Source organism: Coccinella septempunctata, chromosome 1 (genome assembly GCF_907165205.1).
Source record: "Coccinella septempunctata chromosome 1, icCocSept1.1, whole genome shotgun sequence".
NCBI lineage: Eukaryota > Metazoa > Arthropoda > Insecta > Coleoptera > Coccinellidae > Coccinella > Coccinella septempunctata.
Window position 1 is genome coordinate 1163699 of NC_058189.1, and position 24588 is coordinate 1188286.

Here is a 24588-nt window from a genome sequence, read left to right on the forward strand (position 1 = left end):
AGGAAGGTCGTAAAATTTTATGGGATTTTTATGGCTGGTTGCAGTTGAAGCTCGCCAGTAAGTACGCGCCCTGTAGATCAACAGCTGTTATTTTATAAACAAGCTGATCGGACATTGTTTTTTTCATTGTCTTGTATGCGCTGTTGCCAAATCGTAAACTCCGCACAAAGCGATTTAAATTTTATAACCCCATATTTGAAGGATGATTTTGAATAGTTTCCGCGGTGAATTTGAAAAAATCATGAATGAAACTCATAATTATTCAGTTTAAACTGTGATAATCCCAATTGAGAAGAATTCCCCATTCAACAATCGTCCCAAGTCGCCCGAATCTACAGGAAAAAATGGTTTCTTTTGACTTGAAGATTTAACTGTTGAAATATTTGTACGAATCAAAGACTCGCCCTCTGTAAATTGAACGAATTCAGATAAGATTCTGATCTAATCGAGAGAGAGAGAGAGAGAGAGAGAGAGAGAGAGAGAGAGAGGCGCTATTTAAGGCAGTCAAGGGATGGTTTCCAATCACTATTGAATAAAATTCTTGAAATAACGAACAGAAGCATTGAAAGAAAAGCAGGACCAAATGTTAATTTGATGATAATACTCATGTTAATGAGCAAAAAAAAAATCGTTACGAACATCGAACACGTACGGGAAACATCCTGTACATTGAGGTAGCTTTACCATATACGTCAAAAATCAGAGCAAGCCGTAAACGTAGAACCGTCGCGACGACTCCGGCGCGTGCTTGAATCGCTATTGATCGCACCACGAGTGCCGCGTACAATCGGGGGTGATTCCGAACGTACAATATTCGATTCAGTTCACCCCCAATAACGACCCCAAACAAACACAACGTCGCGCGACGCGAGCTGTCCTCTTCTTATACGGTTCCGGTGGGACGAAATGTCAAAATCGTGACTTCGAAGGAGACCAGAGGACCAGGATGTCCTCCATGTCAGCCCAAGGGGTCGTGGAGAGAGCCTCCGCGGAGCTCTCCAAACGCATCAATGGCCTGGGCCTCAGGAGGGACAAACATTCCACGAAGGGCAGCGTGATGGAGCGAGTTACGAACGTCTTCTGCGGGGGCGGCAATAATGCAGCTGTGGCCGCTCCGGAAAAACCGTCCAGGCTGCTGCCGACGATGCGGGGCTCTTCGAAGATCCAGGGGAGCACGCATCAGAACCACATGGCGATGGCCAGCAGACGGACACACAGGGTACAGCCGGTCTACCTAACGTGGGATCAGTTGATGATGGACGAGAAGTTCCTAGGGAGGTTTTTCACCTATTTTACCCCCTGTGAGAGATGCGTACTAGCGCAGGTATGTCTCTCTGTTACTCGTGACGCTAAAATCTTTATATTTTCGAAAAATTATTCACGTATGCTCACTTACTACGATTATTTAGGGATATACGGTTATTGGGGGCCAGCATAAACAAACCTTACAATCTGAATTTTTCATATTTTTCGATTGGCCAGAAATATCCCAAAATAAGTTATCAACCAGCTTAATTCCGAATTATTAAAACATTCGACTTGGTACCTACTCAGTTACCATGACATTTCCACAAAGGAAACACTAACAAACATAAATATTAGGTAGCATACAAGGTGAATACGAAATGTCCTAATCATCTTCAGGGTTACCATAATACATTCAAACGTTGGGCTTTATTTGAGGATACCAAGACACGTAATTCAATTATGCTCCATTGATTCTTTGGATTCACTGAGGGTAATTGTCAAGAAGTGAGTTACAGTTTTCTGAGCATATTTCTCTTATTGTCAGTCCTTGAGATAATGATATACATAATACATATTAACAGTAAGTTTTTTCTTGAAAATAGTTAGGTACTCTTTCTACATTGAACAGAAATCAACTGGTTTCGAATACCTAATCCAAGATTCGCCAGCAAGGTGAACCAATATTAATTATTACTAAATAGTGCTGAAGGTAATGGTATCACGTTTGTATTAACTTTTTCTTTTGATCGCTTAAGCTTGAAAGCGTCGATTGGGGGTTCCACAAACCTAAGAAGGCACTCTTAATGTCATAATTCAAATGCATTATGGAATACTACTTTGGGAAATTATTTAGGAAAAACCTATTATCAATAAGCTTTTTGAAAGGTTTACACCCTCACAACACTTTACATACACTCACTATACATATTTCTTGGCATTTTAACACCCCTCACAATATTTGAAAGTACATACACAACAAATTTGTTCAGATGTTTTACTCTTTTAAGAACGAATTTATATATCCTATATCTATAATGAGGTGTCCATTATATGATCAAAAAGGCAGGTAAGGAATATACAGGGTGTTCCTAAATTGAACGTACAAACGAAAAGGGGAGATTCCTTAAGTGAGTTTAAGAAAAAAAAGTCCCATAAACATAGGGTCGCAAACGTTTCGTTTTCGAGATACAGAGTGTTGAAGTTTGAATTTTTTTCAAGTTTTTTTCTCATAGTATCTACACTTCACAAGATATTCAACTGAAATTTGGCATAGATATTACATTTTAGAGTTCTCACCACGTGACATGGCAATTTCGATAGAAGATCTACAGGGTGATATTTTTTCTGGAACAATGCCACCTGTTCTTCTGCAGAACTTTTTTTGGTGAGCAACTGTTAATTTGAAAAAATGTAAAAAGAAGCTTTGTTCTTATACTAAACTTTTCGGTCTCTTGTAGTTTTGTCGCATCTACCAACGATTTCGAGAAAAAAAATGTTGAACGATTCTCTCGAAATTCTCGTAACTATGATAGGAAGGCCAGTTTGTAATCTGTGATAGATACGACAAAACTACAAGAGACCGAAAAGTTTAGTATAAGAACAAAGCTTCTTTTTACATTTTTTCAAATTAACATTTGCTCACAAAAAAAAAGTTCTGCAGAAGAACAGGTGGCATTGTTCCAGAAAAAATATCACCCTATATAGATTTTCTATCGAAATTGCCATGTCACGTGGTGAGAACTCTAAAATGTAATATCTATGCCAAATTTCAGTTGAATATCTTGTGAAGTGTAGATACTATGAGAAAAAAACTTGAAAAAAATTCAAACTTCAACACTCTGTATCTCGAAAACGAAACGTTTGCGACCCCATGTTTATGGGACTTTTTTTTCTTAAACTCACTTAAGGAATCTCCCCTTTTCGTTTGTACGTTCAATTTAGGAACACCCTGTATAGAAGGAGTGCTTCTTTTGAGCACACAATTCTTCTCATTTAATTAAAAGTGAACTGCAGTTTCGTGACCTTGTGTTTTTTTTTCTCCTTCTCTCAAAGTCTGAAGATTGTAGTTGATTTAATTAAATGAAAAGAATTGTGTGGTTTGGAATGGTACTCTTTTCTTTTATATTTTCCTTACTTAAATTACATTCCCGAAAACGATTAATTTGTAATGGATACACCTATAACATAATAGAGTGAATACCGAGGATATTAATATTTCAACCGAAAGAAGTTTAAATCCTCGTGTTGAGTTTTACAAAATATTTTGATTTATGAATGATTTGATTAGAGCCTGGATTCGTGCAAAGGTAAACATACAGGGTGTCCCAAAACTAGTAAATCAAACGTCACACCACGATAGAGTAGATCAAAAACTTATCGAAAGACACCAACATTAGTTGAGCGAAAATGTACCGTTTCTGAAAAAACCTAACCTAAAATTGCCGATTTTCGAACTATTTTTTCAATCACAAGGCCAATTTGTGATTGAGGATAGCGTTTTTCTACCATATTATCACCCCTATAGAGGGGGTTTATTCTGAGTAATGAAAATCATGTAGAAAAAACAATTGTTTTAATTTACATTTACCTACTTAGATTATCGATTAACTACTTGAAATAATTTCAATTAGGGGAGATAAAACAATAATCTTAGTTCAATATAATTTAAAATCGATATCCTTTTTCACAAACTGGCCCTGTGATTAAGAAAAATATTTCGAAAATCGGCATTCATAGGTATTTTAATAAAATTCTGATTATTTTGAAAACGGTACATTTTCGTTGAACTAATGTTGATGTCATTCGATGATATTTGGTCTACTCTATCGTGGTGTGACGTTTGATTCACTAGTTTTGGGACACCCTGTATATTCTGAATCCACATGAATTCTTTTTTGACGTAGGTCACATTTTCCGAAAAATTTCATGGTTATGATGGTTTTAACTAGACATCCAGAGGTGGATTTGCTTTGAGGCCAAGTAGGCCCAGGCCTAGGGCGGCCTGATATTCGTCTGATCCAATTATGGGATTTCCGGTTCTATAACCATCGTTGCAAAGGCTTCCACCCTAGCACAAAAACCCGATTTCGAAAATCTCGATTTTTTGGGTCAAAAGTGATCAAGGGGTTAGACCCCCCTAAAATGACCTATTTGCACTTCTGTCTAAAAACCAGGTTGTCCTACTATTGTCCTAGGATATGGTGTGCATAGAAGTTGTTTTGTAGATTCCAGAAAACCAAACAGTTCATGCTTCAATAGAGAGCCGTTCAAAGTGAACTCGAAAATGAAAAGTTGAAATGGCATTTCTCCAAAAATGGCAAATTTCAATTGAAAATTCGTCAAGACCGAACGGTTGCACCAAGCTCGATGAGATTCTGAGATTTATCACAGGAAGAGTTGCTTTTTTAAAATACGTATAACATTTAGATCTATCATGATTTTTCTGTAAGATACGCGTATCGAAAATCGACCTTCGAAAAATTCCCAAAAAGATGGTGTCACTTAAAACCAATTTTATTATCAATTACACAATTTTCAATAATGTGTGTGCTTCGAATAGAGCTGAAGCAGAACTCGAATCCAAGAAATTTTTTTCTTTGATTTGAAGTAATTTGAGTTAGAATATTTTGACCATCAGTTTGACGTGGGGTATGATAATCCTCTGTGTGACATCTCTGGAGCTTTTTATCTTCGACGTCGGACGTATTGCTGCTCAGATGGAGGGTAGTAACGGAAAATCTAACTCGGATGTTGAATGGAATCGTGTTATGTTTCCCGACGCGTCCTGATTCTGTCTTTCGGTCCATGATGAACGAGAGGGAGGAAGAGTGTATAAGAGGATTACGTGGGAAACTCAGTAATTCAGAATTAGCTGTGAAACGTGCTACAGTCTTTTTCACAAGGGGGTTGATGGTGTGTGCTTCGATAACTCATACAGTAAAAGTCTTGAAACTAAGGTAAAACCTAGTTTTTTCTAATAACATGTGTGGTCAACATACTTAAATTTACATTACAAAAGGCTTCAAAAACGTTGGGAAAATATGCTCAGAAAAAACTCCACCAAAAAGGGTTTATTTTTGACGATAATGAATCAATTCATTGGGGTTCGAGTTGTGCTGCACTGACGAGGTCAAATGAGACCGTAACCATAGTCAGGATCTACCTGAAAATACTACACTACATCTACACTGAAAGTGTTAACAGAAGCTCCATCTCGTCGTTGAAGAGTACCTAGATCCTGACCGTAGTTTCGGTCTCATTTGACCTTGTCAGAGCAACACAACTCAATCCCCCATGAAAACGGAAAGAATTGATGGCCCCTTTATTTGATGTCAGTCACAGGTCTAGCCAACTGTAGATAAATCTGACAGAAAAAGAGAACCAAACTATAGCAAACTACCTTAAGGTGATATTGTTCATTGGGAAATAAAAATTTGTAAATATCTCAACTTTCTGAGTAGAGTACAAAAAAAATCCTTGAATTTAACCTACTCAGAAAGCTGAGATATTTTCAAATTTTCTGCCTTATATAACGAAATGATGAAATTCTTTATTTCCATATAGGATACATAAACTTTATACTCTGATGCCCAGAATGTATAGGAGAAACTTTGGAATATTATAAATTTTTCCCTGGCTTTTGACGTTCTAATTCCTGTTGGGGAAGAGGAAAATAAACAAAAATCAATCGATAAAAGGTTCGCTGATACGAAAGAAGATAAATGTGACTAGTATGTTTTATTAATGCGGCAAACTGAAAGTGGGTTACATTTCTGATGATATTTCAGCTCTACTGAGTTCAAGAAATTTTGTTGGCAAAGGTTCAATACTGGTTGGAAGACGGAGAGAAATCTCGTCATTCGATTTTCACTTTGAGGCGTATACCTATACTGAATAAAGTCATGATATCTCTGAAATTTTCAACATTTAAATGTGGGACGTGAGGATTTGGAAAAACGGTAAAACGTCCTCTGCTGACCAGGTCGCAGCACTGTAGGTCTTGTACAGGGTATCCCAAATTCTAGAATTAGTCATGAGAGCATTTCAAGGACTATAAGAGTTAAAGAAAAAAATCTTCAAGGAACCCCGATCCCTTTTTCCGAGATTATTGGATATTAGGTCATAGATATCTTGATTCGTTCATATAGCGATATACCCATATCGCTATATCTTATTAGAGATATTCGAAAATTTCCAAAACATTTTCTCAGTAGTTTTTATGTTTTGTGCGTATCGAAATTCTTTTCATTTCTGAATATATTCAAGTAGTATCAATTGAGAATCATTGAATGGACGTATATACAGGGTGAGTCTTTGATTTGTACAAATATTAACAGTAGATTCTTCAGGTCAAAAGAAACCATTTTTTCCCATACCATTTTTTCCGATTTGGCCATGATAAAAAGATATAGCCATTTTAAGTTTTCATAATAAGCTGTGTCATCCCTGGACAAACAAAATTACCTTCAGAATAACTAGCTAAATCTGTGGCACTACAGATCTGTGGATCTTTTACACAGAGTTGTATTTAGCCAAACTATCCAATTTTTCAAATTTCATAGGTACTTTTTAATTTTTGAACATCAATTTTCTTGAAAACGGCGCATTATAAGAGAAAATATGAAGAATACTTTTATTTTACAAAATGTTCAAACATTCATTAGATTGCGTCCAACTTAGTTTCAATAGTTGGGTTCTTTGAATTTTCAGTATTTTTAGGGTCATGGTCATAATGGGAAAACTGGAAGAAGTGGGTGATATCTTGTGTTCGCAAAAGAATCATCAAATAAATGAAAAACTATATTCCGAGATTTATTTCATTCGATGAAACCATTTGTGATATAGAACTGAAAATAAATTTTTTTATGGTTTTTCAACAGCCTGTATCTTTTAAACCGAGTACATTCGGAAAAAATCGTAAGGAAAAAAGTGTTTCTTTTGACCTCAAGAATCTACTGTTAAAATATTTGTACGAGTCAACGACTCACCCTGTATACAGGGTGTCCCAGAACTCAACGTCAAGCCGAAACGGGGTGACAGGATTGATTTTGTAACCATCATAATAATAATCAGAAAAAAAATCTATCCATCAGTTTGAAAATTATGGGCATTGAAAAAAACCTAAAAATTTGGTCGAAGTGTAATCATTTTCCTGTTGTTGTGGTTAATTTTTATTATTTTTGTTCATTTAAGCTTTGGACCGTAAAATTAAGAACCTACCAAGAACTTATGCGAATAAAAAACATTTTGACTGAGTAGAATGGGTTAGCAAAAATCGGGTTAGGTACTTGAGGTTTTTATTTTTTTCTTTTTTTTTTTCAGTATGAAACTAACAAGTATTTACCATTTTACAATCCTGATTAAATGCGCCAACTTTTAATGGCATTTTCCAAGGCACTCTAGTACATTTTTTTTTTAAGGAGGGCCTATGAAAGTCGACAAATTTTGAAAATTTTAAATTCATAGTTTAACAAATAGTATTAATTCTGAGAAACTTGGGGCAATTGTGTCATTATTTTTGACTGTGATTCTACAAATGTTATTTAGGGTTACGGTTCCAAAGCTTAAATGAACAAAAATAATAAAAATTAACCACAATAACCGAAAAATGGTTACACTTCGACCAAATTTTTAGGTGTTTTTTAAATGCCCATAATTTTCAAACTGCATGGGATAGATTTATTTTTCTTATGATGGTTACAATCAATCCTGTCACCCCGTTTCGGCTTGACGTTGAGTTCTGGGACACTCTGTATATATATATAACATAATTAAATGAAAGAATGATATTCTGATTGCTCATGATTATTATCGATTGAAAAAAATCACGTCCCCAGTATCAGTTCATCATCGGAATTCAGTGGAATTCAAAATCTATCAACCGTCCTACTCAGATTTGTACCTGATTCGAAAAATGCAATTTCCATGGAATAGATTCGCTTTTATAATTCGCTGTAATCCCACCTAAATCCTAATACATTGGGTATTATATTCAATGGATTAATCCGCCTAGTTTACCTCATAGAGGTATTATAATGAATCCTACTTGTAATCTCCCACATGAAATCCGACGATAGTGGAACTTTTAACTTGGCGATAGGGGGTTGAATAATATATTTTCATAAATGTAGATGTTCCTGTGCATTACCTATTGAAAAAAAATACTATCTAATAATAATTATCGGAAATCGGATCAATCTGTACCTTCAGTATCTTAATCGGATTATTTGCTATTAGTTCTCATTGAACTTGCTAGCATAGGTGGTCCTACGAATGGAGAGCTGAAGGGGGCATATACCCCCCTCCGAGAACTCGTACCATTTCAATTATTTTATAAATGAAATAATACCAAATAAACATATTATAATGAAATTGTTTGTGACACATTCGCGTTGTTCATAAAATTATTTTATTACCTCCTCCCCAGATAATCCAGAAATTCAGCCTATATACTATATAGGATCGCCTTTGCTGAATAGTCAACTTTTTAATTAGCTATTAATTTCAGAACGCAGCAAAAAACAAATGGAAATAGGATAATCCCTGATTAAAAGTTTGTCTTGCTGTACCTAATGATGACAGTTTCTGTAGGGTGCTAGTTATAATATTATGTATGTAGTTAGTTATTCTAAAACTTTTTGTTCAATTCCAATCATTATATAATGTTCAATAGTTGGAAATGCGGGCATTCTGGAATGTCTGCCATTCCAGTGCATGGATGGCATAATACGATAACATTGAAACTCTACATACCTTTCCTATAGAATAGCTGAAATTAATCTAGACATACAGGGTGACCCATTTTAAACGATCCACTAAAATAACTCCTTGGTGAGAACCTGGATCAGAAAATGTTTCGAATAAAAGTTTTTCAGTCTTCAGGGAGACATCGAACATCGAATGCAAGCTTTCAATATAACCTTGGAGTTATATTTCAAGGTCAAGTAGATTTTTTGAGAAGAGAATATATACAAAAACTAGAATCATTTTTTCGAGAATTATTTGGCTCATTTGCAGATAAACATCCATTAAGATTTAATGCCATATGAAAATTATTTTATGTCATTCTTAAATAATGGTGTCATAAAATTTTAATGGAGCATTAAATTTTATATTTCTGCAACTCAGGGTAAAATTTCTATAATGAGCTTTAACGTGTAACTCCGATATGGTCTAGTGGCTAGGATACCTGGCTTTCACCCAGGAGGCTCGGGTTCGATTCCCGGTATCGGAAATTTCTTTTTGTATTTTCGAAAATAAAGAAGTTACAATTCGAATGTGATGTTTAAAATCTTCAACCAAATTGCCACCTTTATACTAAATACTTTCATTTCTATGTAAAAACAATACAATAAGACTGGCCTGAAATACTCCTTTTGATTTTTTTTTTCAAATTCTGAAATCACTGTGGTCTCTAATCCTGGCCGTTTTTCTTCCTCAGGTTTGCACCAGGTGGAGAGACATCTTGTACAGAAGTCCCAGAAACTGGACAGGCTTGTTTCCGGTGTTACAGTGTAGGGAACTACGTTCTTCACAGATGAATGAAAGAGCACGTTTATATTCCTCGCTACTTAGGAGAGGTTTCCATTGTATTTGCCTCATGGGTGCCTCCGATGAAGATGCCATAGATCTAGTAAATTCATTCCCACTTGCGTCCAAACATATTCACAATTTAAGCTTGAGATGCTCGAGTATCACAGATAGAGGATTAGAGACTCTCATGGATCATCTACAGGTAAAGATAATTTACCATTTAAGGAAATATCTCTTTCCCTTTCGATTTCATCAACGAAAACGTAGCATATGAATATTAACAAATGTTACGATCTGAATTGAACTAGCCAATTTGCCATCGTCAGGACAACTAAATGGAGAACGTTCCACCGAAGAGGAGCGGTTTAAACGTTAAGGTCTATAAATTCCAAACGTTTTTCCATCGGAGAAGAAGCTGTGTTGCTCTGACGAGGTCAAATGAGGCCGAAACCATTGTCAGCATCTGCCTTTTGCGGTGGAACGTTCTCCATTTAGTTGTCTTGACGATGGCAAATTTGCTAGCTCAATTCAGATCGTAACACTTGTTGATATTTTATTATCAGCGGGTGGTAATGCATCTGAATTTAATTCTTATTATTGTATTCATTCTCTTAAGGCGTTTTCACTTAATTGTTTTTATCATTGTCATTGTTTTCTGACAAGGTATCACCTTCTGCACCCATATAGCCCTGCATATATAATCAATTCATTATTGTCAGACAGTTCCACTAATTTCCAGGAATAACTGGATGCGAAGGCTGAAATTGTTTGATGTTATTGATTGAAGTGATCTTATTACCCTATATAGCCAATTCGATTCGAGTATAGTTAAAACGCTGTTTGATGTTCGAATTATTGCATGAAATGAGCCTAAATTCAATTAAAATACATCAAAGTAGACTTCCAGCCTTTCATATTAACCCATCGAAAATATGGAATACAGTTCGGTACAAGCTACAAAGGAATTATTCGGTATTGATAAAAAATTAAGCGAAGTTGCATAAACTGAATAATTTTAGGTTTTTCCGCTCTTAGTAGGTTTCTGTAAATTAGTTTTACATTTAAAGAACCGCTTTATGGAGATAACTCTCCATATTCAGCTTCATACAATATATGTGCATAAATTAACTTTCAATTAGTCTATGTATTTGTGGTGTTTATGAACTACACAGTTTTGATACCACACATTCCAGTATTCTCAAAACGGATGCATAAATTAACTCACCTTAATTTTTGTCGCAACTTTATTTAACGCTGTATACAGTATACATGCTCCTGTATCAAAGACGAGTGGAACACCTCAAAGATGATTTTTTTCATTCAAATTTTCAAAGGTATTCTAGTAAATTGATGTGTATAGGTGATTTTTTTGTGACAGAAGATAGAATTCATCAAAATAAGTCATCATTTCACTAATTATCTCAGATAGGTATATATTATTCAAGGTGGCAGAGATTTATCATTGCCATCAAATCGACGTGGTTTTGGAATGTTTTCAAAACTTCTAGTTGGGGAGCCGAAGAGGGAAATTCGGGATTTACTCGAGCGTGTCAGATTAATATAAGGGGACATGCCTTGGACCCTGTAGAGTACCTCTATCAAAAATTAGACCTGTATGTAAGGGGAATTGTCTAGGACAACCTGTCAGAATAGTAAAAAAAAACCGATCATTGTACATACTCGAGCGTGTCAGATTAAGATATATGTGGTTAATTACATGATGAAAAGTATATATTCTCTTAATTTGACAATTTAAGCGTGTCGAAAATGTGTGGGAGGGTGCCAAAGTTGCAAAAAAAACGTCACGTGTGCATTCTCGAGCGCGGTGGCGTTTCTTTTATTTTGAAGCTAATGATTCAAGGATAACGGAAAAAATATAATCTGACAGTTTTAGCAAGCCGAAACAATAAAAATTGGCCATAAAGGTAACAAAAATCAGTTTTTTTGAATTATCTCCTTCCCTGGGCTTCAAATCTTTTTCGCATTTATTTCAAAAGTTGTAAAGCATAACATTTTCTACAAATTTTGTCCCAAGCAATTTTTTCTACGTTCAAACGTTTTCGAGATATATGGCGATTAATGCGAGTTGTTAGCGATACATGCTGAAGCGAAAATTCACTCGTTGGAAAATAGTACATTCTAAGGTTCAGTCACAGACAACACTAAAATTTTTGTGACTAATTTAGAAATTGTCATCATAGAAATACCTTGTCATTTCGACAATTGTAGATTAGACTGGGATTCTACATTGACCTTTCCCTTTCGCATGTATGGCTAAGCTTCTCGCCCTTATCGCCCTCTAACTCAAGAACGGTTAAGAGTTTGTAAAATTGCTTCAGAAAAAATTGTGTAGAATTGTATTATCTACAACTTTCATAATGAATACAAAAACGATTAGATATACAGGGAGGGAAATATTCGAAAAAAAAGGGATTTTTATCATCTTCAAAGTGTCAGATTAAGAAACCCCCCCCTGATTAGTGTCAGATTAATGGGTCAACACGTCTACAATACCCAGATTAACCATCTGCATGAAAATCTGACACACTCGAGTATGTACAAGTAACGATTTTTTTGTACATTTTCAAAGGACCGCTGTGTCTTTGCGTCAAGTCCAAATTGTCAGTCCCTTGAAAAGAACTTCCTTTGGGTCCAATTAACATATCCTCCAAAAATCTGACACGCTGGAAATTTTTTTTTACCATTTTCAGCTCTTCCGTACGGCCAGTCCCACCGCGCAAACAGTCAGATGAGCATGAATTCATAATCAGAAACACGTAAAGCATATACAGTATCTTAATCTGACACGCTCGAGTATGTACACCTGACGATTTTTTTTCTCATCTTTGAGACCCTGCAGACGCTTTCCCCACCGCTGAAAGTGCATACATCATAGAACCTTTTTTTCTTTCTACCATCTAATCTTCAAAATCCACTAGGTCTCCACGACGCTCGAGTAAATCCCAATATAGCATCGTCGGCTCTCCAACTATTCACATTGAATGAAATATTGAGGTCAAATTTTTTTTCTAGATATGATTGCGCAGAACAATATTTTTTGCGCAGTCTCATCAAACCCGCCTGAAAAAGATATTCATAGATATAAGATGAGAATAACATGCCAATAAAAATTGTGAGTTTTTGAACTCTAGAACCGATTGATATCTACGAATTGCTTGATCAAAGGCGTAAGCGTATCTACCTTATCGTAAAAACTCCCTTATATTGAAGTAGCAATTCCTTTCGGCTCATCTCATTCAGCACAATCACCTGAACCGTGTGATTTAAAGAGCGCTTTTGTTCTTTCCGCAGGCCCTTTATGAACTAGAGCTGGCAGGTTGCAATGAAATAACCGAAGCGGGTTTATGGGCCTGTTTGAACCCCCGCATTGTCTCCCTCACCTTGAGCGATTGCATAAACGTGGCCGATGAAGCAGTGGCGGCCGTAGCTCAGCTTTTGCCAGGTTTATATGAGTTTTCCCTCCAGGCTTATCACGTTACAGACGCGGCTTTGGGTTATTTTTCGCCGAAACAAGGATCGTCGCTGAATGTATTAAGGTTGCATTCTTGTTGGGAGATCACGAATCATGGAATTGTAAATATTGGTGAGTATTGATACCTTCAACTGCTCCCTATTAATAATTAAAGCTTTTGAGGCAGGATATTCTTAGGCCGGTTTGCACCAATACCCCTTAAAACGAGTACTTAACTAAGTGTCGTTTAAAGTTAATGGACGCTTAATTTTATTCCCAGTTGCACGACTGTGGCTTAACAGATTCTTAAGTGAGGGGCCCTTAAGTTTTTATATCTAAGTGATATTTCTGTTATTTATTTTGGTGCAACTTCATCCTAATCCAATAAAGCCATTTCATTGGTTGGACGGTTGCCGATGATCGTTGTCATTTCATTAACCTAACTTTATTGTCCTGTCAGTCAGTTTCAAGTAAATTATTATATTATTATCAAAGGGTAACAACTTTTTGCTGTTGAATTAGCATTAAAATTGATAATGATTGTCAAATAAAAGGTACCTGAGTTTATATAAGTACAACACTTTCTTTGTAAGTTCTTGTGTGAATTTGTTTTACTAATGATGAAGAGGAACATGTAGAAAATGCCCTTGTTATTACGAATACGGTGAATGATTACCAAGCAGGTGGTGGTAATCTAATAAAGGCACTGAACTTCTGAACAGAAGAAAAGAGTTTGTTGCTAACTACAGTATGATTTGTGACACAAAATTGAAAATAAAATGACTGATGGCAATACAATAATAAAGGCAAAAGAAAAGGCTTGGTATTCAATAATGAATTCATTCAATTTTCAAAATCCATTAAAAATTGGAAGTTCGAAGTTCTGCAGACAGTTCAACAAATTATTTTAGGTTAGAGTCCCGCCCTCAAATATAGGGACTCTAACGATTTGTCAAAATCAGCTGACCCTTCATTGCCGTGGGGTACACAAAGCTTTTTATTATCAGTGTAAAGAGGCATTTCTTAGAAAGTTATAGTCTAATCACTCTAATTTAACGTAGGGAAGAACATTTTTTCCAAAAACATGCACAAAACACAATACTCGACCAAAACAGCATGCTAATCAATGGAGGAAAAAGCTTGTGTGCCCCACGACAGCGAATGCTTAGCTGATTTTGACAAATCGTTAGAGTTCCCTATTTAAGCGGTCATTACAGGAGCACTTAAATTTAAGGTTAGCTTTAGCCATTTAAATGTCACTTAACAGTTGGTGCAACGAAATTTAAGTTAAGGGTTCCTTTTAAGGGACACTTAACACTAAGTGTGTTTGGTGCAAGGGGGTCTTAGAGTAATACAGAAAATACTATCCGGAATTCTGAATTGTTACAAATACTGTATTTTCTTTGCAGTTCATTCTCTGCCGAATCTGACTATTCTCAGTTTATCTGGATGCAGTAAAATTACAGACGATGGCGTTGAATTGATTGCGGAAAACCTTCAAAAATTACGTTCTTTGGATCTCTCTTGGTGTCCGAGGATAACAGATGCAGCCTTGGAATATATAGCCTGTGATTTGAATCAACTTGAGGAACTCACCCTCGACAGGTGATAAAACTGTCTTATTCCACCTGAAAACCTTTACAGTGGAGAGTTCATGTATTTCCTCATGAACCTATTGTAAATATAGATGGTGATTCAAAAGACCAGGTCATAACTTTATGAGAAAAATTTTACTTGAAAAAACAATAGAACAATTACTCAAAGAGTTGGAGCTGGATTTTTGAATCAACCTCTGTATATCTGTTGCAGCTTTGTTGAATAGTATCATATAATAATAATATTTTTAGCACCCAATTGCAGGACGTCAATTATAATTTAATGGTCCATTAACCGGAGTATATACCCCGTTTGATGGGCCATCAAATTATAATTGACGCAACTTGGCGTGAGTGTCCAAAAATCATCTATTCTTGCAGGTGTGTACACATTACGGATATTGGAATAGGATATATTTCTACAATGTTGACTTTATCAGCGTTGTACCTGCGTTGGTGCTCACAGATAAGAGATTTTGGTCTTCAACATTTGTGTGGCATGAGAAATCTTCACATATTATCCTTAGCAGGTAATGTATACTATCATAAACTGGTACAACGAAGCTGTTTTTTAAAATAATAAAATTTGAAACAAATCAAATTACATATTTGTTTTAGAAAATAAAAAATTATTTATGTTGCAAGTAAAAAAAAGATACATGATTTAAAAGGTATAAAAAGTGGACAATTCGTAAAATATAACTTCTACATAATATACAGCGTGTCCGCGCCATGGGGCAGCGGTCGATTACTGTAATTCTATTAACTTTACAAAAAAAAGTTTCAAACAAAACTTTCCTCTTTTTAAGTAGAGCATCTCCTAAAATTATTTAGAACTATACAAAGTGTTTCGTTTCTTCTGCACAGCTATCAACTTAATTTTTTTTTAAATGGAACACCCTATATATTTTTACATTTTTGAAATCCTTGTTAAATTTGAATATAAGTTTGATAACACAACTATGTATGAATTATCAACAGTTTTCGAGAAATATGACTTTTTTATTTTGACAGTTTGCAGTACTTACATAGGACTATAGCTCCGTCCCTATTCTATGTAATTGATTCAAATTTGGACTGTGTCTAGTCAATAAATGATACACTAAAAATATTCTTTATGAATAACCATATGATATACAGGATCCACGAAAAAGTTGATCCATTATCAAAAGAGAAATTCATCAAAATAAATTTTTTTTTCTGTTCATTATTTAAACATTTTTATTTGCTTTCGGTTGTTCTATATAATTAACAGAAATAAATATGGGTTGCCATTTAAAAAAATGAAGATTTTGATGAATTTCTGTTTTGATAAAGGATCTACGTTTTCGTGGACCCTGTATATATTATGGTTATTCACAAAGAAAATTTTTAGTGTATCATTTATTGACTAGACACAGTCCAAATTTGAATCAATTACATAGAATAGGGACGGAGCTATAGTCCTTCATGTAAGTACCTCATACTGTCAAAATATAAATAAAAAGTCAAATTTCTCGAAAACCATTGAGAATTCAGACATAGTTGTGTTATCAAACTTATATTCAAACTAAACAAGGAATTCAAAAATGTAAAAATATATAGGGTGTTCCATTCAAAATAACGAAGTTGATAAGCTGTGCAGAAGAAACAAAGCACTTTGTATAGTTTCAAATAATTTTAGGAGATCCTCTACTTAAAAAAAGGAAAGTTTCATTTGAAACTCTTTTTTGTAAAGTTAATAGAGTTAGAGTAATCGACCGCTGCAGGCCCCATGGCGCGGACACCCTGTATTTATTTCCATGACTCTTTCTGATGGAAAACAAGTCGATTTCCCTTTATAACCTAAAAAAAAATTCAGTAATAGTAAAAAAAATGAAATATTCCCTTTTGAATTATAAATAAAAAGTGAGCAAATTCACTCCGAGAATAGAAAGTCAAAGTTAGTAGCACTTCACTTTGGTGAAATAAGAATTTCACCAAAAATCCTTGGTGAATTTTATCGGATTAGTAATTTTTTGTTCATTTTCACTGTTTTTTTATTCTTTCAATAATAAAATATTTTTAATATGTAGGTTGTCCCCTGCTGACTTCTAGCGGCCTGTCCAGCCTGATTCAACTCCGTCATATGCGTGAATTAGAACTCACTAATTGCCCTGGGGCCTCGAAGGAATTATTTGAGTACCTAAGGGAACATTTGCCTCGCTGCCTGGTGATAGAATAAAGACGTACTTACCTAATTTCTTGAATTCAATAAAGGCCGATTCAGATGGCTGGGGTGCTAAAGGAATCCGAATTTCTACTCGAAAAATTCCCCTTCACCTGAATTGGCTTTTCGTCAACAACTACTCTTGTTACGTTTGATATCCTAGTGCAATAATTCTATTTTCTTTTGATGTCAGACTGTGTTGATTCTAAGCAGGTCAGATTTATTTTGGAGGTTTTTTGAGGTAAGTGAAGAGAACAGCTATATCTAACAAGAGAGGTGAAATTCTCAAGAACTATATCGGATCATTTTGATAGAAAATGTTATGATTACTCAAGGATTATTTTTTTTCAAATTCTGTTGAATTATTTAATTAGTTGATGATTTCAGCAGAATTGGACAATTATCACATTAAATTGTCACACAATTCAATTATGTAGGATTTCAAGAACAAAAATTTTCCTGAAAAATGCATGCATTGCAGTTTATGGAAATAAATATTATTATTCAAAGGATAATTACAAAATGTTTTGAGAAAAGAAAAAATTCTCATCCCAATACAACTGCTAACGGGGTGAAAATTGTGGTTGTGATGTGAAATGGAAACAACATGTTTTCTTGGCATATATAGTAAAGCGTAAGACAATATAAAAATTTATCATCATGTCAATTTAAGCATTCGATTCGATTATTTTTTCGAATAAAATTATCAATTATAAGTGTGAAATGAAAGCTCAGATATTGTAGTTGGGGAGCCCAAGAGTGAAATTCGTGATTTACTCTAGCGTTTCAGATTAATATAAGGTTAGATACCTTGAACCCTGTACAGTACATCTACCAAAAATTAGACCTAAATATAGGGATGACAGTTTCAACAAGTCGAAACAATAAAAATTGGCCATAAAGTGTCACAAAAATCAGCTTTTTTAAATTATCTCCTCTCCTGGGCTTCAAATTGTTTTCGCATTCATCATAAAAGTTGTAGGGCATAGCATTTTCTACAAATTTTGTCCGAAGCAGTTTTTTCTACATTGGAACGTTTTCGAGATATATTGCTATAAGATACATTAGACTGGGTTTCCACATTGACCTTGGCCTTTCGCCAAGCTCCTCGCCCTTATCGGCCTCTAACTCGAAAATGGTTGAGTGTATGTAAAATTGCTTCAGACAAAAGTTGTATAAAAGTTTATTTTCTACAACTTTCATAATGAAGACAGAAACGATTAAAGGTACAGGAAGGCAGATATTAAAAAAAAATGCCTTGTTATCATCTTCCAACAGTTAGATTGAGAAAACCCCCCTGATTAGTGTCAGATTAATGGGTCAACACGTCTGCAACACCGAGATTAACCATCTGTACGAAAATCTGACTGAGTATGTACAAGTGCATTTCAAAAGGACCGTACACCTGACGATTTTTTTAACATCTTTGAAAACCTGCAGACGCTTTCCCCACCTCTGAAAGTGCATACATCATAGAACCTTTTTTCTTTCTACCATCTAATCTCCAAAATCCAAGACGCTCGAGTAAATCCCGATTTATCATCGTCGGCTCCCCAACTATTGTAAACACAACATCAGTGATTGTTCTGTGGTAAATAGTGCAATTGAAAAGCTATATCGAATAGAAACGTTTAATAATGCTCAACATATCAGGTCTGTAATGAATAGAAGACTGTGAATTTCGAATGAGTAAATTCAGGATGACAGCGAAAAATAAAATAAAACATATGTATTTCGAAGTTGAGGGAATTTTGAATTTAAATTGTATTTTTCTTGTCAATAATTGATTGTACTGATGTTCGGCATTTCAGGTGATTATTGGAGTGGGCGAGGCAATAATTCATTTTATTTTCTAATAAAACAACTAGGTACTTAAGTGATCTTTTTCAATTCCAATGACAATAATTTGAGAATAAAAAAGGAGAACAGTTTATTGCCGAATTTTTGGTTCCCCATTAAATCTCGCTAACATTTTCCAACGCAAGTTTGCAAGAAATAATAGTAAAAGAGCAGATATTCAAGATGTGTAAGGTTTTGATCTTACCCCCAAAATCATTGTTGCTGAGTGTTGAATTTATGTTTGTATTTTGGTGTTTTTTGTGATGTAACATTTTATTTTCATACAGAGATCATTGAGTCACTCGTATAAGAATTTGACTCTTTATTCAATAACTTCAATGTGTAATAAAGTTAACTTTGCCTCCTCTTCATAGGAAAAAAATAAGAAAAAAGTCCTTTAACTGATAATGGGTGTCTTTCATAAGCAAAATTATTGTTTGTATAAGAATAACACGCACAACATTGGATGTAAATTTATGTCTTTTACCTCGGCACTTTCTTCCAGTTTTCATATAACAAACAGCGAGTTTTTTTTATAAATACTGACCTGTTTAGAATTTTGTTTGTGAATGTGTTTGGTATATATGTGTTATATGTTTCCAAATGTATATAATAAGGAGCTTATGAGTTGTGATTCCTTAACTTTTCTGATATGTAAATATTCCAGATGAGATTCAATAAATTAGATATTTTGTAAAGAATATTTTTTTCAACCCGCATCTTCTTCAAAAAATACAAATCTACTGATTTTATTATTGACAGAATAAAGATAAATTTAGTCCATATGGACTAATTATAAAATTTTGTTATCTTCATATCGAGATATACAGTCACCAGAAAAGTAAGTCCCAAACAAGAATCTCAGTTCTCAGTGTGCTTGCCATAATGTCATTCTGGGTACGCCAATGGTATAATGTCAAAATTATTTTTCTATGTGTCCCCTTGTGGAAACCTGACCTCCGCCCATGGTGTTTTGTCTCAAACAGATGAGTAATAAATGTCAAATTCAAGCTGACAGCAGTTGTCAGTGTGGGGTACCTCCCTAAAGTTTAAAACAAAAATTTAAAATTGCTTGAATATCGAACAGAATTCGTGTAGACTGACCAGAGTCCGCGAATTGGATTAATCGTAATAATGATGATTTTCCAATTGAATTTTTTCTACCTCAAGTTTATTCCAGATGACTGAACAACACCGGTTTGGAACAACCATAGCCCCCATAACTTGTCATGCTTGGAATAAGAAGAAAAACCGTAAGTAGGAATATTCTAGGTCGAATTATTCAATGAAATAGAATAATTTCAATGGAGGCAAGAAGAATCGAAAGGATTGGTCATGAACCTTTGCTGATTTAATTTCAGAGATTGCAATTTCTCCTAACAATCAAGAAGTTCATATTTACGAAAAATCTGGTTCAGAATGGAAAATAACAGATAACCTAGCCCAACATGACTTGAGAGTTATGGGAATAGATTGGGCACCGAACACCAATCGTATCGTTACATGTTCCGCAGATAGGAACGCATACGTTTGGAACCAAGATTCTGATAAGAAGTGGAAGCCAACTTTGGTTCTGTTGAGGATCAACAGAGCTGCAACCTGTGTTAAATGGTCACCAGATGAGAATAAATTTGCGGTTGGGTCTGGTGCCAGACTCGTCAGCGTTTGTTTCTTTGAATCTGAAAATGATTGGTGGGTATCCAAACATATCAAGAAGCCTCTGAGGTCCACAGTTACTGCATTAGACTGGCATCCAAATAATACATTGCTGGTTGTTGGCTCCACTGATTTTAAGGTATTTACTAATGTACAGAAGTTGGATGGATTATTTTCAAACTTATTTTAGGTTCGGGTGTTTTCTGCCCACATCAAGGACATTGAAAATGCCCCTGAACCTACTCCATGGGGTTCCAAGACGACTCTTGGAACCCTTTTAGCTGAATTTTCAAATTCATCATCTGGTGGTGGTTGGGTGCAGAGTGTTAGCTTCTCCCCTGATGGAAATAAGATTTGTTGGGTAGCTCATGACTCGACAGTGAATGTGGCTGATGCTTCCAAAGGAAATGCCACCATCAAGCTAAGAACGGAATTTTTGCCATTTGTGAGTTGCACTTGGATTAGCAATAATTCCATAGTTGCAGCTGGACATAGCTGCATTCCTGTGCTATACCACCATACAGATAATGGACTTGTGTTCAGTGCTAAGGTAAGAATTGGAAATGAAATACTTCACTTATTATTTCATTTTTAAATTTATATAATTGCCAAAACATCGTTTTTTAGTTGGATGCCTCCCAGAAAAAGGAATCTGGGGGATTATCAGCAATGAAAATGTTTCACTCCCTAGATAAGCAGGCAAGGAGTGAATCTTCCGATACTTCTATTCACTCAATTCACCAGAATGCCATAACTTGCATATGTTTGTATGATGGTACAAAAGCGAACTGTAAGAAATTGAGTACTTCAGGCCTTGATGGGCTTCTTGTTATTTGGGATATAAACTCTTTAGAGAGATCGATTCAGGGTTTGAAGATTGTTTGAATTATTCGTTTAATTTAACATTTCTTCGAATTTTGTGAATTGTATAATTAATCCCTTGGTTTTATATGTCGAACAATGCTACTTGAAATTTATTTACTGAATGGAAATGTTGAAATTCCTTTCATATTGTTTATTCATTTATCCCTGCTTTAATGAAAAAGAGTTTTTTTCTAATAAAATATTTTTTCTGTTAGAGTATTTTTATAGAAACTACACCACTAACAATAACTTTGCTGAGGGGTAATCAGGGTTGCATAGGATACTAAGACTTTAGGGTGGTATTTAGGTATTTTAAACTTGTCATAGTACCTTTGGTAACATACGAGATAAGAGCGACCCTAACCTAACCTTAATAAGATATAGGTTAGGACACTACAGGGATGATCATTTCTATGCCAATTGTTGTTGAATATTTTCCCTTTATTATTTTATTTTTGAAAATCGTTGACTGAAGTATCTTCTTCAATTAACGTTGAAAATATTTATTTTTTTCATCCAGGGTGGGCAAAAGGCGTTGTCTACTGAGGGGATCCTGAGAACTATAAGAGCTAGAAGAAACGGATGACACATGTCCTAGCTCTTTTTCACAGAGAAAAAGAATGCTGAAAACCGTAGCCTCCTACGATTCTACATTTTTGAGTTATCAGGAAAAATAAGATTTTGACTTTTTCGAAAAGTTCTCATAACTTTTTTGTCTTTGAAGTTGCATATTTGAAACTTTAACTTCTACAGGCACTTTTTTACGTAGACTCCACTGACGAGCTCATAACATTTTTTAATTTCGACTCATTAGGCGATCTTTCGTTTTTTTTTGAGTGCAAACTTTTATTGAATTCGTTGACTCGCACACTCGGAACACAACCTAGGCACTATTATAAAATCAGTCAAGTGAAAAGGAACCTACAATGGGTGGAATAAAAACCGTCTACAGAATTCTGTACTCTGTTTTCTGCTTCCAATGGGTTTGCACGCCAGCCAAAAATCTTACTTCCAGCGAAGAGAAACTCAAAGGGAAAAGGGTGCACAATTGTTCATCACTCTGGTTTCTGGTTCCAACGGGTTTGCACACCAGCCAGAAAACCGTACTCCCAGAACTGATAGAACTGATTAGGATAGGGAAAAGGCACACTTGTTCAGCCAGTGGCGGATTTACATATTTGCCGCCAGTAGGCTATTCAAATTTTGCCGCCCTTACCATAATTATTTAGTTCAAAATATTAATGACAATTTTTGTGTCAGTAAAAATGTAACTTTGGGATTTGTACACGTTGGTCCTAATAACAACTCATAATTATTGTGACCTAGGGAATCGATGTATCCGAGTTTCCAGATCATTTTTACAACGCAACGATTAAGTTGAGATTTCACAAGAAATAGAACGTTTATTTCTGAATGAAAGAAAATTTAGTCATAGACTTCTAATAAGGTAAAGTAATGGATATATTAATTGATATTAGTCACACAGTGATATACATTCAGTGAACTTGATCATTTTTGTTGGTCACACAGTTCAAAATAGAATAGATAAATTCTATATCAAACGAATAGAAGAAATTTATTATCATTAAGTATGGCACAGCATATATACATGGTTACATGGTCCATACGAATAGTTGCAAAAAAATTAAGGGGGTGATTCTTTGACAGAAAATAGGGTGGACCTTTAATATGCAATTTTCTTTTCTGAGTCCTCCTGCTTAGTTACAGCCCGAAAAGCAGTTTTCAATTTTTTTCTTGCGACAAGAACGAAATCAAGCAGATATTTTATGCGGGGTAGAAAATCTCCGTGCTGTTGCTCTATGATTGAAAGTGCTAGAAAAAGCTACCCCTAAACATTGTTCCGCAAGAAACTTTTTTCCATATCCGTATTTCAAAATAAAAGATTGATTTTGGATAGCTTGATCCATTCCTAATAAATAAGGTCTCTTGTAGTTTTTTGGGAAAATTCACGAAAACAGAAGACGAAATTTTGTTTAGTTATGACTTTATACACGAAAGAGCCAAAGCGTTCAGCTTTTCTTGGCTCAATGTGGTTCTTAGGTACCTAACTTTTCACCTTTTTCAAGCAAAAAAAGCTTCTCTCACCCGAACAATAAGTCGATGGTGTATACAGGGTGAGCAAAATTCTTTATCTACTGCGAGGGAAACTCGAGAACTATGGCAGCTGAAAGAAAACGGATGACACATTTTCGAGCTCAGAAAAACAAGGAATGTTGAGAACCGATTTTGAGTTATTACCAAAAAATGAAATTTTTACGATTTCGAAAAGTTCTCATAACTTTTTTGTCTTTGAAGTTACAGATCTGAAACTTGAAACTTCTACAGACCCTTTTTTACGTAGAATCCACTGACGAGCACCAAATTTTTTTTTCATTTCGAAACATTAGGCGAACTTTCGTTTTTTTAAATTGAATTTGTAATTTTTGAATTGGAAAAAAAGATTCTGTCAGTAGAATCTACGTATAAAAGTGACTAAGAAAGTAAGTTTCAGATATATAACTTCAAACAAAATAAAGCTATGAGAACTTTTCGAATTCGTCAAAATCCCCATTTTTGATTATAACTCAAAATCTAGAAATGATAGGCCGGTTCTCTTTTCAGAATTTTATTGGTCATGAAAAAAGAGCTCGATAATGTGTCATCCGTTTTCTTCTTGCTCTGATAGTTCTCGAGATCCCCTCATCTACTGAGGGGATCTCGAACAAAATTCGTTGTCTACCAACGAATTTTGCTCACCTTGTAAATAGTGGCAATAGAGCCATAGATACGAACTTCTGGACAAACATTTCTTGAATTGTGTTTTCGTAGGAACCGAAGAAACACATCCCAACGATTCAGAATCTGGTTACACCAAAATTTTTCAACCTCACGAAATTTCAGTATAGAGTCCAAAGCGGCCGAAATAAGAGTTGGACAGGAAAATAGTAATGATGCACTACTTGGTCATTTTTTTTATAATTAGGGAAAATCAGATGTAGATAGATATTAAAATATCTATGAAATATAAGTATTTCAGTTTCTATAATTAGTGTAAGCAAAATTGTCCCAAAATTTGCCGCCCCTGAAATCTGCCGCCCTAGGCTGCAGCCTACTTAGCCTCTATGGTAAATCCGCCACTGTGTTCAGCACTCTAGTTTCTGCTCCAACAGGCTTGCACTCCAGCTAGATCGTAC

The 24588-nt window shown here is 35.1% G+C and overlaps 2 protein-coding genes and 1 non-coding gene across 3 annotated transcripts; all 3 read left to right on the plus strand.

Moving 5' to 3' along the window:
- The first annotated feature begins 722 nt into the window (after nt 1-722).
- Nucleotides 723-18032, plus strand: LOC123308653 (F-box/LRR-repeat protein 16). The gene is made up of 6 exons (XM_044891416.1): nt 723-1324; nt 9689-9982; nt 13093-13384; nt 14662-14857; nt 15229-15377; nt 16902-18032. The coding sequence occupies exons 1-6, from the start codon at nt 947-949 to the stop codon at nt 17048-17050; spliced, it is 1458 nt and encodes a 485-aa protein (XP_044747351.1). The 5' UTR covers nt 723-946; the 3' UTR covers nt 17051-18032.
- Trnae-uuc lies at nt 9410-9481 on the plus strand. Its single transcript has one exon. It is a non-coding gene; the product is annotated as a tRNA-Glu (tRNA).
- A 1815-nt stretch (nt 18033-19847) lies between the features above and the next one.
- On the plus strand, nt 19848-21608 carry LOC123310784 (actin-related protein 2/3 complex subunit 1A-A). Its single transcript, XM_044894436.1, has 5 exons — nt 19848-20002; nt 20055-20127; nt 20236-20669; nt 20721-21080; nt 21158-21608. Exons 2-5 carry the CDS (start codon nt 20055-20057, stop codon nt 21413-21415), a joined length of 1125 nt encoding a protein of 374 aa, XP_044750371.1. The 5' UTR covers nt 19848-20002; the 3' UTR covers nt 21416-21608.
- The last annotated feature ends 2980 nt before the right edge of the window (nt 21609-24588 follow it).